At 43.4% G+C, this 17,796-nt stretch overlaps 1 protein-coding gene across 2 annotated transcripts in view; it reads right to left on the bottom strand.

The window, feature by feature from the left end:
• LVRN (laeverin) overlaps nucleotides 1-16,762 on the bottom strand; it is a 73,748-nt gene extending 56,986 nt beyond the window's left edge. For both annotated transcript variants that reach the window (XR_003969081.1, XM_030316892.1), the window contains exon 1: nucleotides 16,044-16,762. Coding sequence is in view for 1 of the 2 variants with exons in the window: in XM_030316892.1 (XP_030172752.1) it covers nucleotides 16,044-16,741 (698 nt within the window). In the remaining variant the exon portion in view is untranslated. The remainder of the gene's footprint in view (nucleotides 1-16,043) is intronic.
• Nucleotides 16,763-17,796: the final 1,034 nt, after the last annotated feature.

Below are 17,796 nucleotides of genomic sequence, written 5' to 3'. Positions count from 1 at the left end.
TCTTGTGTGGCCAGGGAATCATGGGCTCACCACTTTCTTGTGCTAGAAGAGGGCTTAGGGGTCAAGACCACATGATATCCTTTGGGATCCATCTACTGCCATATAAAAAATATCCACTCATTCATTCCAAATCATTGTATGAACTCTGCCTACAGCTCTAGCTGACAAGTGCTACATGACATAACTGGTCAAGGGTTAAATAAGACCGGAAAGCCTGTCTCCCCAAGTTGTTTTTACACAACAACACCCTCAGAAATCAAAATGTTTTAGTAAAGACAGATATTACACCACTGGACTGTGGTTCAAGGATTGGCCCATGAATCATGTTTGTTTATTACTTATATCATAGGATCTTAAAGCTGAAGTTTCCACCAGGCAACAAAACACAATAGACGTGAAATCCCAGAGAGAGGTGCCAAACCACCTTATGAAAGTTTTCGGAGTAGATGGCCTTGAGAACCCGGGGCCCTTCTGGGACCTCTGGGCTCCACCAAAAACACATGGAAGGAAGGTCAGGCAACGGAGGCCAGAGAGGAGAGGAGAGATTTCTAGGTGGGGGGGAGGAGGTGGTGCGGGTTAGCCAAGCTTCTTGATCTCAGGGTGCTGGGAGGAGGGAAACCCCCGAACTGGGGTGAGCCATGGGGGAGAAGATCCCTCAGAGAGCAGAAGCAGAGAGACTCAGAGCCTGGTACCCAGCTTACTGCTGGGAAAGCCGAAATTGACCCCGGTCGGAGTTGAACTCCCATCAGTGGGAATGTAAAAGGCAAAAGGAGAGGCGTTGGAGGCGGAACCAGAGAATACTCTTGCCTTGGGACCCACGTGAGCCCCAGGCCAGGGATTAGGAGTGTTCCTTGGAACAGCTGTGGGCCCTGAGACGCGGACTGAGCCAGGACGAGGACTGACTTGGGTTCTGTCCAACAGGGCCCACCTGCATGAAACTAGAAGAGCTTGGAGATGCACTCCTCCATGTCTAGGGGCTGAGGAAGGAGTCACTAATGACCACCAGAATGGAGAACTAGAGGCAGCATTCTGCAGGGTCAAGAACATTGTAGTAGAAAGGGAAACAGTGAGAAAATGACATCTCAAGGGAAAAAAGGTATGTGCTGGGCCAGTCAGGCCAAACAGCAAGAGTGCTGGCTCAGGTGAGAACTGCCCTACGTGTCACCTCTCCATGTCTCCCCCAGACCCACCGGACCTGGTCGGGGTGTAGAAGCAGCTCTCAAGATAAAGGGCAGGGGGGGGGGGGGTTGGCTAGAACCCTGAGGTGGATAAAGGGAAGGAAGCACCACTACCCCTGACCGACTGCAGGCTTCTAACCTGAAAGCCCACCCAAGCTTGGGGGAGTGAAGGTGGAGGGAGAGAAAGGGAGATTTAACAGCTAACTCAGTTCAAAGCTTTTAAAAGCTTTGACACAGGACTGGATGCTCAAATTTTTGCATCTGGACAGTGTTTGTGACTTAGGGAATGTAGCTCATCTGTCACCTAAGAATGAGCAGTAAATTATGGGGCTGTTAGAGTATTTAAGCAGGAGCAGGAAAGATGATCTCTGAGACTAAATTGTAAAAGCACAGTGGGAGAAACACAGTCGCATTTTTACTGAACTGGGAGGTGTGCCTTTTCGATAGGCTGGTTACACTTGTTTGCAAAAGATACAGGATCTGAATCTTTGATGAGCAAAACCATCTCCCAGAGAAGACAGCTGGGCTCCGTGAGACATGTGGGCTCAACACCTCTATAGGATAATGAAATGACCTCTTTTATCTGTGACACCAGTGAGATCATGTGCTCGGTATTTGAGTTCACTGACCTTGTTTGGATACTTCTAAATTCTTTCCTAATATTGCTCAAATTTCTCTCTTGTGTGTCATTCTCTGAGGCTGGTGCCAGATTTCCTAGCATAAACAGCAACTGGAAGGACGTCTTTTCCAGTTCTCTGTTCATGCTTTCTACACCTGCACATGCTGATGGATTTTAATCACGCGGTTCTCCCCTTAACGGGTCCCAGATAAAAATCCTAATTTTCTCCAGCCATTTCACACTAGTGAGCCGCCCTCATCTCTTAATTTTCCTACTCTCATTCCCCTGAATACCTCCCTGTTCTACCTTATATTTTATACAGGACATGGCATGATTGGAAATGCAACAAGTATTCTTGAAGGACACTTTGAACAACAATGGGATTACAAATTCTTTCTTTCACTGAATTTCCAAAGTGGAAGAGACCTTGGAGAGTCCCATCTCAATTTATAGATGTGGAAGCTGGCACCCCGGGAGTTTATATAACTGGTTAGACAACTAGTAAGTGGCAGGGGTCGGGGGTAGTACCGGAACGAAGGCTCCAGCTTCCCAACCTGGGGTCCTTTCCAGCTAGCTCCCTCTCCTGGAATCCTTTTAGGTGCTTTGTAGAACATCATGTAATAGAAACTATGAGCAGACCAAGATATCATGAGGAAGAACTGAGGATTAACTTTACACTTAATAACATTACCAAATCTAGAGATGATGAGACTTCTGTAGTACCACAGGCTAGAATTAGCCTTCTGCTGAAAACAACTAAAAACTCTGATGAAATATATGAAACAACTGTTTTCAGACATTAGTTAACAGGAAGCACTGGGCTGTGATTTCCAAGAGAAGAGAAACAAAAGATGTGAACTCTATAATCACCTTGCCTACCTGGATGTAATTTCTCAACTGCAGCACAAGGAAAGGGAACGAAACAGAGTGCAGTGGTCTCGTTGAATTGGGGAGACTATGACTGATGCTCAGGGAGACCTAGATAGCTAGAATCTTCAGGGCAGAAATCCAGAAATCTGCACAGAGTCCACATAACCCCTCCTCACCCCGAGCCTTTGGTCAAATATTAACCTGTACTTTAAGAGGTCAAGCAAAGAAAGAACAGCTACCATGGAGAGGAAAGGTGAACAATTCCTGGAGCTCACACAATGCTAGGAATTGTTCCAATTCCCACAAGCCAGAGTACAGAAATTGCTAGAATAAATGGATTTTCAACAGAGACCAGGAAGGTAATGTCTGAGCAGTGAACTAAAGTAGCCTTGGAGTAACAGCAACTTTAATTTTTTTTTAATTTATTTATTTATCTTGGGGGGGGGGAGGAGTGAAAGTCGGGGAGGAGCAGAAAGACAGGGAGAGAGAGAATCCCAAGCAGGCTCCAACTGCCAGCATGGACCCCAACACGGGGCTTGAACCCACAAGCCATGAGATCATGACCTGAGCCAAAATCAAGTGTCAGATGCTTAACCAACTGATCCACTATGTGCCCCTTTAGTGACTTTAGATGACTTTAGATCCATTCTCAAAGAACTTAAACACAAGACATGGGGGATCAAACAAGGATCAAGGTCACCAAATAACTTGTACACCTATCCAAAAAAGACCAGCATTCATTAAAGCAATGTAACAAAATGTGGCATTGAGCAACATAAACTTTGAAATGTCAGGCACACAATAAAAAATGAGAAAATGCCCAAATATTTGGAAACTAAATAGCACAGTTCTACATAACCCATGATTCAAAGAAGAAATCAAAAGGGAAATTACAAAGTATGTGGAACTGGATGAAAATTTTAAAAGCAACATGACAATATTGGTGGCATGCCACTAATGCAGTAGTTACTGGAAATTTTATAGCACTAAATATTTATGTTAGAGAAGAAAAAAATACCTTAAATCACTTACCTTGCACCCACCTTAAGAAAATAGAAAAAGAAAAGGAAGCCCAAAGTAAGAAGAAGAAAGGAAATAATAAAGAATAATACATAAAGCATTGCAGTGAAAAACAAAAAAAACAGTAGAGAAAATCATTGAAACAGATTAACAAAGTAGATAAATCTCAAGGCACACTGATCAAACTTATTGTCTGTCAGAAGTGGAAGACATAGGAGAACCCCATCCTTTTACCTTACAAAAAGCTGAACACCCCGGAGTGTATGCCACTGGTTAGACAACTAGTAAGTGGCAGAGGTGATTTCACAACCAGGGCTTCAGCTCCCAAAAGAGAGAAGACACAAATGACCAATGTCAGGGGTGAGAGAAGTGACATCACTACAGATTCTACAGATATTAAAATAAAGGAATATTTTGAACATTAATTATACTTAAATTTGACAACTTTGACTAAATGGGCAAATTCCTTGAAAGACCCAAACAACCAAAGCTTGCTCATGAGGAAATAGATAACCTGAATAGCCCTCTATTCATTAAAAAAATTTAATTTGTAGTTTAAAGACATCCCACAAAAACAAACAAAAAAACCCTCAAGGCCCAGGTGGCTTCATTAGTGAAATTCAACCAAAAATTTAAGCAATAATCAATGCCAATTCCATATAAATTCTTCTCCCAAAATCAAAGAAACTTCTAAATGTATTCTTTGAAGGCAGCGTTACTCTGATACCAAAACAAGACAAAGAAAAAGAAACCCCATGAACAGGGATGCAAAAATTAAAACCAAAATTTTAGTAAATCAAATGCAACAAAATATAAAAAGGATAATACATCAAAACCAAGTAGTATATATCTTGCAAATGCAATGTTAATTTATCATTAGAAAATCAAGTAGTGTAATTTGCCATATTAACAGGCTAAAAAAAGAAGAACCATATGATCATCTCAATAGATGCAGATAAAGCATTTGACAAAATCTGGCATCCAATCTGATAAAAACTCTCAGAAAACTAGAAACAGAAAGGAACTTCCTCAATCTGATACAGGGAATCTATAAAGAGAAGACGATGAAGAAGGAAGAGGAAGAGGAGGAGGAGAAGGAGAAGGGGAAGAGGAGGTGGAAGAAGAAGAGAAAGAAGAAAAACTACAGGAAAAAATCATACTTAGCAGTGCAAGACTGAATGCTTTCAGCTTATGATAAGGAAAAAAACAAGGATATCTGTACTTAACTACTTTTATCCAACATTGTATTGAGGCTCTAACCATGGAAGTAAAGCAAGAGAAAGACATAAAAGGCACTTAAAGTAACCAAAAAGTAAAACTCTCTTTATTCAAGACTATATAATCACTGATACAGAAAATTTAATGGAATTCTCAGTTTAGCTACTCAGTTTAAGCTACTCCATGGTATTGCTGCTTTGGCATCCATATTGTTTGGCCAAGCAGCCTTTAGGGGCCTTAACCTGACATTAGCCTCATACAAGTACATGCTCTAGACAACAGCCTGCAGAGTCACAGGTAAATACAAGCTCCTGATGTGACTCCTGATACACCTTGTGATAAAGCCTTCCCCACCTGCAGGGCCATCCCTGCAAAGCTTAACAAAACCTCACTCTTTTTCAGTTGAATTACACAATCTGGCCATGGACTAAGAACCCCAAAGCACTCTGGCCATGAACCCTAATAAAGGCAGGCGCCCCAGCTCCTGTTGTTCTACCTATACCTTGCCTTGATCTCCCCATGTGACCCCTCAAGGTGTGCCATGTACTTCCTCCAGAGCCTAGGAATAATAAACTTCTCCATTTCAATTCCTTTGCGGTCTTTTGTTGAACCTTGGCTCACTATCTAACACCCCAAGGCTATGTAACATGTTAATTTAACAAAGTCAAAACAGGAATTAACAAAAAAGCTGCTAAAGCTAAGAAGTGAGTTTAGTAAGGTGACAGCATAGAAAATCAATACACAAAAATTAACTAACAACAAACAATTGGAAATTGGAATTTTTTAAATACCATTTATAATACGTTTAAAATATAAAATAGGGGAAATTTGATAAGGCATGTGCGAGATATGTACAGTTAAAGCTATAAAACCTTGCCAAGGGACATTAAAGAAGACCACAAATAAATAGGGAGATATATCATATTCATGGGTTAGAAGACTCAATATTTTAAAACTTGAATTCTCCCCCATTGCCTTATAGATTCAGCACAATCTTAACCAAGATTTCAGCAGATGTTTTTGTTGGTAGAAAATGACAAGCTAATTCTAAAATTCATATGAAAACACAAAGGATCTAGAATAGCCTAAACAACTTTTAAAAAGAAAACAAAGTTGGTGATAAATATTATCAGGTTTCGAGATTTATTATAAAGCTTTAGCAATCAAGACACTGTGGAATTGGCATAAAGATATAAAAATAAACCAATGAAGTAGAAGAGGAAATTCAAAAATGTACCCTCCTATATATGGACAATTGATGTTTTACAAGGTATAAAGACAATTCAAAGAAGAAACAGTAGACTCTTCGGCAAATCGTATCAAAACCATTCAATATCTGTATGCAAAAATTTTAAAAATGACCTTCAATCCATATCTCATATCATATACCAAAATTAACTCAGGGGTGCCTGAGTGCTCAGTCAGTTAAGTGTCCAACTCTGGCTCAGGTCATGATCTCATGGCTCGTGGGTTCAAGCCCTGCATTGGCCCTCTTGCTGTCAGCACAGAGTCCACTTCAGACCCTCTGTTCCCTTCTCTCTTCCTGGCCTCCACTTGTGCTGTCTCTCTCTCTCTCTCTCTCTCTCAAAAATAAACATTTTTTAAAAATTACCTCAAAATGGATCATAGGTGTAACTACAAAACCTAAAACTATGCAACTTGTAATAAAAGGCATAGGAGAAAATTTTTGTGAACTCTGTGTAGACAATGCTTTTTTAGATACAGTGCTAAAAGGCTGATACATAAAAGAAAAAAAATGATAAATTGGACTTCATCAAGATGGAAAACTTTTGCTTTCAAAGATGCTATTAAGGAAATAAAAACACAAACCACAGACTGAGAAAATATTTGCAAATTATGTGTTTGAGAAAAGACCCTTTAAAAATTCAACAACAAAACAACAAAAATGGACAAAAGATTTTAACAGACATTTTGCTAAGATACATGGATGACAAATAAGTACAGGAAATGATGCACATTATTAGTCATTAGGGAAATACAAATTAAAACTGCAGTGAGAGTCACCTATTAGAATGGCTAAAATGAGAAAGCCTGCTGGCAATACCAAGTGTTGATGAAGATAAACAACTAGAATTCTCCTATAGTATTGATGAAAATGTAAAATAGTAAAAATATTTGGAAAATAATTTTATAATTTTTTAAGAAATTAAACGCCTACCTACTGTATTTTCCAGTCATCCACTCCACTAGTTATTTACTGAAAAAAAAAAAGGAATTCACACAAAGAATTCATACACAGACTGATGCATGAATACTTCTCAAATCGTTGTGTATAATAGCCCAAGGAATCTACAAAAAAAATCCCTAGACCTAGTAAGTGAGATGAGAAAGTCATAGGATATCAAAACAAATATACAAAATTCAGTATTTCTAGAGAGTAGCAACAATCATATGAAGACTCAAATTAAAAATACAATACCATTTACAATTGTTCAAATAAAATTAAGTGCTTAGGGGTTAGATACAGTTTCAATTGCCCAATTTGACCTTGGATTAGGAAACCCAAAGCACTCTACCCATGGGTAGAGTATAGGACTTGTATGGTGAAAACAATAAAATGCTTATGAAATAAATCAAAGATCTAAACAATGTACATACATACTATGTTCATGGATTGGCAGATTGAACATAGTAAAGAAAGGGAGAATAGGAGTAGAAGACAAACATAGGAGCAAAGAGCAATGGCAATTAAAAAAACAATAATGCATGTGATAAATATTAATTCAACTATATTAATACCAAAATCAGAGTGGTGCCTGGGTGGCTCAGTCCATTAAACATCCAACTTTGGCTCAGGCCATGATCTCATGGTTCGTGGTTTGAGCCCTGTGTTGTGCTGACACCTCAGATCCTGGAGTTTGCTTTGGATTTTGTGTCTCCCCCCCTCTCTCTGCTCCTCCCCTGCTCACACTCTGTCTCTCTCTCTCTCTCAAAAATAAGTAAACATTAAAAAAAACCAAGATCAGAAATGAAAAGGGAGACATCAGTACAGATCCCATGAACATTAAAAGGATAATAAATACTATGAACAGCTCTATGTTCATAGATTTGGTAACCTAGATGAAATGGACCAATTCCCTAAAAGACATAATCTTCCAAAACACATAGGAAGACACAATCTGAATAAGCCTATATCTATTTTAAAAATTGAATCAATAATTAATAACCTTCCAAAAAAGAAAGCACCAGGCCCAGATGGGTTCACTGGTGAATTCTACCGAATATTTAAGGAAGAAATGATAACAATTCTCTACAATTTCTCTCAGAGGATAGAAGCAAATACTTCCTAACACATCCTGTGAGGACAGCATTACCCCAATATCAAAACAAACACATTACAAAAAACAAAAATTATTGACCAACATCTCTCATGAACACAGATGCAAAAATTCTCAACAAAATATTAGCAAATTGAATCCAACAATGTATAAAAAGAATTGTATACCACAACCAAGTGGGATTTATCTCAGGTATACAAGACTGGTTCAACATTTGAAAAATAATTAATGTAATCAATCATATCAAGAGAGTAAATAAGAAAAAAATCACATGATCTGATTAATAGATGCAGGACAAGCATTTGCCAAAATCCAACATCCATTCATGGTTTAAAAAAAAAAAAAAACACTCTCAGTAAAATAGGAATAGAAGGGAACTTACTCATCCTGAATTAAAGATTGCAAAAAATCTACAGCTAACTTCACACTTACTGGTGAGAACTGAAGGCTTTCCCATTCAGGTCAAGTACAAGGCAAGGATGTGCCCTCTCACCATTCTTCAACATTGTGCTGGAAGTCCTTACTAATGCAGTAAGTCAGGAAAAGGAAATAAATGGTAGATAGATTGGGAGGGAAGAAACAAAACAGTCTTTAGTCATAGATGACATGGCTGTCTATGTAGAAAATCCAAAAGAATTGACAAAGAAACTCCTGAAACTCATAAGCAATTACAGTAAGGTTGCAGTTTACAAGACTAATACACAAAAGCCAATTGCTTTCCTACCTGCCAACAATTAAGTGAAATTTGAAATTAAAAACAGAATGCCATTTATATTAGTACTCCCCCCAAAAAATGAAATACTTAGGTATCTAACAAAATATATGCAAGATCTATACAAGGAAAAATAGAAAGCTTTGAAGAATGAAATTTTAAAAAGAACTAAATAAATGGGGAAAGATTCCATGTTCATAGATAGGATGACTCATATTATCAAGATGTCAGTTCTTACCAAATTAGTCTATAGATTCAATGCAATCACAACGAAAATCCTAGCAAGCTAAACTTGTGGATATCAATAAGCCAATTCTAAAATTTATATGGAGAGGTAAAAGACCCGGAATAGCCAACACAATATTGAAGGAGAAGAACAATGTTGGAAGATTGACACTATCTGACTTTAAGACTTACCAGAAAGCTACGGTAATCAAGAGTGTGATATTGCTGAAAGAACAGACAAATGGATCAATGAACAGAATAGCCCAGAAATAAACCCAAATACAGCCAACTGATCTTTGACAAAGGAGCAAAGGCAATGCAATGGAGCAGTGACAGTCTCTTCAACAAATGTTTCTGGAATACTAGACATTCACATGCAAAAAAATTGAATGTAGACACAAAACCTTACACCCTTCACAAAAATTAAGCTCATAAGGGGTCAAATTAACTCACAATGGGCCACTTTAAAATGTAGATTCAGGGGCGCCTGGGTGGCGCAGTCAGTTAAGCGTCCAACTTCAGCCAGGTCAAGATCTCGCGGTCGGTGAGTTCGAGCCCCGCGTCAGGCTCTGGGCTGATGGCTCAGAGCCTGGAGCCTGTTTCCGATTCTGTGTCTCCCTCTCTCTCTGCCCCTCCCCCGTTCATGTTCTGTCTCTCTCTGTCCCAAAAATAAAATAAAAAACGTTGAAAAAAAATTTTAAAAAAATGTTTATTAAAATGTAGATGCAAAAACACAAAACTCCTACAAGGTAACACAGGAGAAAACCTATATGACCTTGAGTATACTGATGTCTTTTTAGATACCACACCAAAGACATGATCCATGACAGAAATAATTGATAAGGGGGATTTCTTTAAAATTAAAGTCTTCTGGGGTGCCCAGGTAACACAGTCAGGTAAGCTCTTGATCTCTGCTCAGGTCATGATCTCACGGTTTATGGGTTTGAGCCCTGCATCGGGCTCTGCACTGGTGGTGCCTTGTCTGCCTGGGATTCTGTCTTTCCTTCTCTCGGCCCTCCCCCACTTGGGTTCTCTCTCTCTCTCTCTCTCTCTCTCTCTCAAAATAAATAAATAAACATAATAAAAATTTTTAATTAAAAACTTCTGCTCTGCAAAAGACATATAAAGAGAACGAGAAGACAAGCCACAGACTAGGAGAATATATTTGCAAAAGACATATCTGATAAAGGATGGTTACCTAAAATATGCAAAGAACTCTTAAAACACACAGTAAGAAAACAACTCAATTTAAAAATGGGCCAAAACCCCAACAAACAACTCACCGAAGAAATTATACACATGACAAATAAGCACATTAAAAGGTGCTCCACATCATGTGTCATCAGGGAAATGCAAATTAAAACAACGAGATACCACTATCGACTTATTAGAATGGCCAAAATCCAGAACGCTGACACCACCAAATGCTGGTGAGGATATGGAGTAACAAGCACTCTCATCCATTGTTGGTGGGAATATAAAATGGCACAGCCACTTTGAAAGACAGTTTCGTGGCTTCTTGTACAACTAAGCGCAGTCTTATCATATGACTCAGCAATTATGCTCATTGGTATTTAACTAAAGAAAATTACCCAAAAGTTTTTGTCTACACAAGAATCTGCACAAAGAGTTGAGAGCAACTTTTTCAGAATCACCAAAACCTGAAGCAACGAAGATAGTTTTCAGTAGGTGAATGCATAAATAAACAATGGTATACCCAGACAATAGAATATTATTCAGTGCTGAAAAGAAATGAACTATCAAGACATGAAGAGACATGAAGGAATCTCAAATGCATATTGCATAATATGATTCCAAATATAAGACATTCTAGAAAAGGCAATACGATGAAGACAAGAAGATCAGTGATGTGGGCAAGGGATGAACAGGCAGATAACAGAGAATTTTTAGGTCAGTTAAAGTACTCTGTATGATATTATAATGATATATGTCATTGCACACTTGTCCAAACAGATAGAATGCATAACAGCAGGAGTGAACCCTACGGTAAACTATGGACTCTGGGTGATTATGGTATGCCAATATAGCTTCACCTTTGGTTAAAAAAAATATATCATTCTGGCGGGTGGTATTGATAATGGGGGAGGCCATGTAGGTGTAGGTGCAGGGGCTATATGGGAAATCTCCGTACCTCCAATTTTGTTGTAAACCTAAAATTGCTCTAAAACAAAAGCCTTTTTAAGAAAGCATCCTTAGCCATGATACAAAAGCCTGGTCTATTTAAAAAATTGATAAATCGGAAAAAAAAATAATAAAGAAATAAAGAAATAATTGATAAATCGGACTTCATTTAATGAAAAACTTTTGCTCCCTGGAGATGATTATTATCATTACTATTAAAGTTTTATTTACTTAAGTAATCTCTACATCCAACATGGGGCTCACGGCCCTGAGATTAAGAGTTGCATCCTTTTTTAGGGGCACGTAGGTGGCTCAGTTGACTAAGTGTTTGACTTGGGCCCAGGTCATGATCTCACAGTTCATGAGTTCTCTGCTGTCAGCACAGAGCCTACTTCGGATCCTGTGTTCCCCTCTGTCTGCTCCTCCTCTGCTCGAGTGCTCTCTCTCTCAAGAATAAACAAACAAAGAGTTGCATCCTTTTCTAACTGAGTCAGCCAGGTGTTCCTGGAAGACCTTATTAAGATGAAAAAACAAGCTACAGACCAGGAGAACCCATTTGTAAACCACATATCTCACAACAGACTCAGATCTAGAATGTATAAAGAACTCTCAGAACTCAAAAGCAAACAAACAATTCAATTAGAAAATGGGCAAAAGACATGAGGAGACATTTCATCAAAGGTGATATACAGATGCCAAGTAAGCATGAGAAAAAGCTGAATATCATGAGCCGTTGGAAAAATGCAAATTAAAACCACAATGAGGTATCACTACATACTCATCATGACAGCTAAAATAAAAAATAAAAACAGTGGTAAAAGCAAATGGTGGCTAAGCAGCAGAGAAACTATCATTCATACATTGTTGGTGGGAATGTAAATGGTACACTTTGGGAAGCAAGTTAGCAGTTTCTTGAAAACTACATGTGAAACAACCGTATGACCCACCAATCGTGGAATCTGGGTGTTGATTCCAGAAAGATGAAAACTTGTGTTTGTCCAAAAACGTATACAAAACTGCTCATGGAAGCTTTGTTTGTAATAGGCAAACCTGGAAACAACCAAAATGTCCCCATGTAACTTCTCCCTGCCCCTGCCAGCTCCTAGCAACATACATTCTACTTTCCGTCTCTGAATTTAACTACTCTAGGCACTTATACAATGCCCTCAAGGTTCATCTATGCTGTAGCATAGGTCAGAATCTCCTTCCTTTTTAAGGTGGAATAATATTCCCTTTTATGTATATGCCACCTTTTGTTCATCCATCCATCCATTGATGGGCATGCATTGCTTCCACCTGGTGGCCGTTTTGACTAATGTTGCTCTGAACATGTGAACGGATCTGGAATTTCTGAAGGTGTGCCCCAGGACTCTCTTTCCTAAACTCCTCTGGTGACTCTAATATACTTTATTTATTTATTTTTTAAATATGCTTTATTCTTAAAATTTTTTTAATGTTTATTTATTTTGAGAGAGAGACAGAGTACAAGAGGGGGATGGGGCAGAGAGACAGGGAAACACAGAATCTGAAGCAGGCTCCAGGCTCTGAGCTGTCAGCACAGAGCCCAACGCGGGGCTTGAACTCACGAACTTTGAGATCATGACCTGAGCCAAAGTCCGACGCTCAACCAACTGAGCCACCTGGGCACCCCTCTAATATACTTTAAAGTTTGTGAACCACAACTTTAATTCAGGATTTCCTCACATGTAGATGGGCAAGGATTTGGGGTAGCCCTCACACACTATTATAGAGATCTGACTCACACACGAGAATGTCAGTCTTTTTCAAATTTTATGAATCATTCTGGTAAGATCAAAAGAAAAACCTTGGTTTGGTGTTATTTCTCTTGAACACCTAGTTCCAATTTCCCTTTTTAAGAAAGAGAGAGCAGCCCGTGGATTCAGACGCATCGGATTCTTCAGCAGACAATAAAAGCAGGGAGAACTCAGTGACATTGTTTTTCATTGCATTGGTCGGTTGCATGACTATAAATTCCAAATGGTTTCTGACTTATGATAATAACGTAGCATTGCCTTTTAATGAATCTACTTATTATTTTTGTTTAAATTGAGCAATTTTTTTAAGCAAAAAAATATGGCCAGAGGTGTGTGAATAGGGCAAAACCTTGGGTAGCAATATGCCAGAGAATCAAGTCTGGGAAACACCGCTTCAAGGAACATTAACATTTGGAGTTTGCTCTCAACTTTTGGCACATGGAATGAGGAGAGCATCACACACTCACACACAGAAGCACACATCTAAGGCACTCAGTGGATGGCTCCTACATGCAGACATGGGATGGCACCTGCCACATGCAGAAAGGCAGAGAAGCTTCCCCAGCAACCTCTTAAGCCAGAAAATCTTCACCCAAGCCTTAGAAGTGTGAGACAGCGATGCTCTTTTCACTTTCTGGAAGGGTTTTCTTTTTCTCTTCCCTTAGTGTTGAGTAGTAAAATTATTTAAAGGCTTCAGCCTGTCCAGACTGTGATAAGGGGTCACCAAACGAGAGGCAAACATGTTCAACCACTGGCAGCTGGGATTAGGCAGTTTGTGCCCCAGGTGGGGGCCCTCTTCTTCTTCGACTCAGATCTACCCAGAACGTGGCAGGTTTCTCGCTTAGGTGACAAGAAGCTGCCCCTAACAGTTACACTGTGAGCTAACGACAGTAGCTGCCACTGCATGGACTGTGTGCCAGGCACCGACCTCTCTCTCGTTAATTCTCACAACGCCCTAAAAGCTGACACTCAGCTCCATTCCGTGAATGAGGCAATGAGCTCAGAGACATGAAGAGACCGACTCAAGGCACACAGCTCAGACTCGGGCCTGCTGGGCTTCCAAAATCTGCTTCACCATAAGTCATCATTTTGTCCAAGTTCTTTGTGACCTTGGCTTCCAGCTCCACTGGCCGTTTGCTTTCCTTGCGGTTTGCAAAGCAGAGACCCAGGAGAACAACTCCTGAGCAACAGCCCCTTCAAGATGCCACAGTTTTGGAACTCTACATCGGTCTATGAACATCTGTGGGACTTGATTAGGATTTCTGCTTGTTTGAATTTTCATGTTCTCAAAATATGGTTTCTAGTTACCACTCGAGTTGGCCACACGATGGAAAAATGGAAAGGGGCCTTTCGTTTCCCATATTTCTAGGGCAGTTCATCCAGGCCGTGGCCTTATTAGGAAAAAGGAAGAAATGGGTTAGCAGATGAAGATTTACTGGCTGACAGCAGAAAATACTGTCAGGTGTATGTGCAGTGGTTGTGTGTGTGTGTGTGTGTGTGTGTGTGTGTGTGTGTGTGTGTGTGTCCTCTAAAAATCTTGCATTCTGAAATACACATACAGTCACTTTAAAAGGTTTCTGGTGTCCGTAAGTCCCGTGACACATCATCCCAATGAGAAAGTTTCCAAAACTCTTTTTCAAGCGCTGGTGCATTTTTGAAAGAAAACAAACAAGCAAACAAACCAAGCATACAGTCCTTAAAAACAAAAGTTACAAATTACACATCCGTTAAGGCAGCTTATTAAACGTATTTTAAAACCCCTGGCGTTTTGAAAACAGGGCAGGAGATGATTTAGGGGGTAATTTACTAGGTTCCTCTCCCCCAGAGAACATCTGAGAACATTTTCTCTAATAATAAAAGGCAAAGTACATGCAGTTGTGTAAACCGCAAATGCCCCACCAGTGCGTGAGTGAAGAAGCTCGCCAGCCTGGAGAAAGACCTTTCTGGTGTCTTCCGCAGAAACGATTTCCCCAGCGCTCTCCTGAGTTCAGTGGCGTGATCTCAGGGCGTGGAAAGAGGCAATTCTTGCGCTGGAAACATTCCGTGTGGAAGACATTATCCCAAATGAGTGTAAAGAGAACACATGTAAGCTGCGTGAGCTTGCAAACTCAGAGGGGAGGTCTCTTGTCACCGCTGTTAGTACTCCCCCCACCCCCACCCCCAGCGGAAGCAGCGTCCCGAGAGCCGTTCAAAAAGCTTGGGAGGGGTGGGGGTGCTGCTGCTCATCCCCAAAACAAGACGCCTTCCCCAGGCAGGGGGTGGGAGGGGGTGAATTAAAGGGGATTCTTAAATTTGGGAGAACCCTCAGCAAAAGAAATAAAAAATGAGAAGAGCACGGACGTGAGTCTGCCTGTTCCAAGAGTAGCATCTACGGAGCGCCCAGGGGAAAGGCAGAGCAGGGAGCTGAGCGCGGAGGGGCGCTGGGGGAGGGAACTTCGGCGAGCGCGTGGGTGCGGCAGCCCCAGGCTTCTCCACCTCTAACCCCCAGAAATCCCCCGGTGGTCTCCTTAAAACGCAGAGTCTGATCCCTTTGATCGAGGTGGGGCGGGGGGAGATCTGCATTTCGGACGAGCTCCCAGATACTACAGCGACCGCCGGCCCGCGGACCAAACTGAATAGCAAGGGATTTATTTGCCCCCTGTGGTGAAGCAAGCCCTCTGGGATTAGAACAGAAGCGGGGCTTTCTGAAGCCTTCGATCAACCTCTAGGGTAGTAGCGACCTTAGAAAAGCAAGGACAGAAACAAACTGGATGGGCAAGGATGGGGCTGAAAACTGGCCAGAGGCAGGACCACGGTCCGAGAGGCTTTATGACAAGCAGGGTCTCTGCAGGGCAGCGGGGGGTGGAGGCGCTCGCCTTTTGGCTCTGCAAGCAAGCGTCGCGAGGGGTGGGGGCTTTGCGGGGAAGCGCAGGAGACGCGCACTGGGACGCAGGTAGCAGCGGGACTCCCAGCTAGAGCGGGGGACCGGGGCCGGCCTGTCCTTACCTGCGCTCGCCCTGGTCCGTGTAGATGCTGAAGAAGAGCCCCTCCCTGAGGTCCCGGTACACCAGGCCCGAGAAACTGAGCTGCAGCTCATACCGGCTCCCGGGCTTCAGGGTCGCGCCGAGCTCCAGCACCATATACTGCATGTCGAAAGCGAACCACACGTCGTCCACGGGCACGCGACCCACCGCGCCGTCTCGGGGGCCAGAGGACAGAGGACCCCGCACCTCGGCGCTCTCGCAGTCCAGGAAGAGGCTGTGCAGCAGCAGCCGCGCGGTGGCCGCGGTGCAGCGCACGGTGATGTTCACGCGGCCGGTGAAGCTCAACGTCGGAGACTGGAACTCGTTCGGACGCAGCCGGGGCCACAGCTCCAGCTCATAGTGCAGAGGCACGAGCCAGGGCGGCAGGCGCAGCTGGTCCCAGGGGCCCGGGGGTCGCCAGTGGCCCGGGGTGGCCGTACCCGCCGGTTCACGAGTGGGGCGGGGCGGCCAGGTGGGCAGCTGCTCCTCCTGCGTGCCGCGCGGCGAGGACGCGGCGTCCGGGACCCGGCTGTGATGGAGGTCGGACGGCTGGACACGCGCGCAGCGGCCGTACAGGGCGGCGAGCACCGCCAGCGCCAGCAGGAGCGCGGCGGCCAGCGCGGCCAGCAGCAGGGCTACCGCGCGGCTCACGTAGAAGCCAGAGCTGGAAGGGGGCCCCATGGCTGGGGCCGGGGCGAGGGCCGGGCGACAGCCGGGAGACCTCGGCGGCTCAAATCGTGGCCCGGGTGCTCAGTGATGGGACCCCCTTCGCCCTTCTTCTCTGTACCGTCCCGCCTCCTCCTCCGCGAGGAGCTGGGGAGACAGGAGCGAACGGTTGGGACCACGGCTTCCCCCTCCCAGCTAATCAGATCCAGGTCCCTGCCCACCCACCCCCGCCCCGCCGGAGCCTGGGGAAGAGGCGGATCCCGCGCACCGCAGCGCGCGCCCCTTTGGGTCCAAAGGAAAAGACCTCGCACAAGAGGCTTCCAGAGACGACGCGCTAAGGGGACGGTCGGACCACACTCGAACTTAGACACTTCCGACGAGGATGTTTGGATTCATGGGATTTGTTCGATGCGCCCCAGTGCGGTCTCAGGTGTTGTCGGAAAAGAGACAAGTGCAGGGCCCACGCTGCTCCTTGACTGCCGGACGGTCTGCGGACAGCACACCTGCTGGCCATCAGCTGGGGAAGCCAGGGCTAGGGGTTGGGTGAGGGGCTTAAGGATCGGGACTTTTGGAGACGCACTCTGAAATGACCCTCAGAAGGACATCCACGCCATCAGAACTAACTCCCGGAGCCAAACCGTTGGGCCTACATTCGCCTCCTGAATAAGCTCAGGACTCACGCAGCCCAGGAAGAGAGTGCGAAGATGGAGACAAGGCCAGGAGTCCCCGAGCCTTTCCGAGCTGGCGAGGTGGGGCTGGAGGAGGGGCCGACCGAAAGGCAAGGGGAGTTCCTCCGGGGCTGCGGGGTGGAGAGGGGTCGTCCCTGGGAAAGGGGACGGTCTGATTTCCAAACCGGTCCGTTTCAAGCCATAGTAGTGCGGCCAGCCTTTCCACTCGGAAACTGCCGGGGCGGGACCCGTGTCCCAGGCAGTGCCCCAGTCGGTGAGATCTTTGGCTTGCCGGGCATCTGTTTGCTATTTAGCCCGTGCTGCAGGGAGAGTTCCCCGGCCTGGGAGCGGAGCTCCGAGTCTGCAAGCACGCGCTCGCGTGCATTGCGAATGGGGTTGCGC

This window comes from Lynx canadensis, chromosome A1, assembly GCF_007474595.2.
Source record: "Lynx canadensis isolate LIC74 chromosome A1, mLynCan4.pri.v2, whole genome shotgun sequence".
Taxonomy (NCBI): Eukaryota; Metazoa; Chordata; class Mammalia; order Carnivora; family Felidae; genus Lynx; species Lynx canadensis.
Note: the sequence above shows the minus strand (reverse complement) of the source record. Positions and strands in the feature narration are given on the sequence as shown.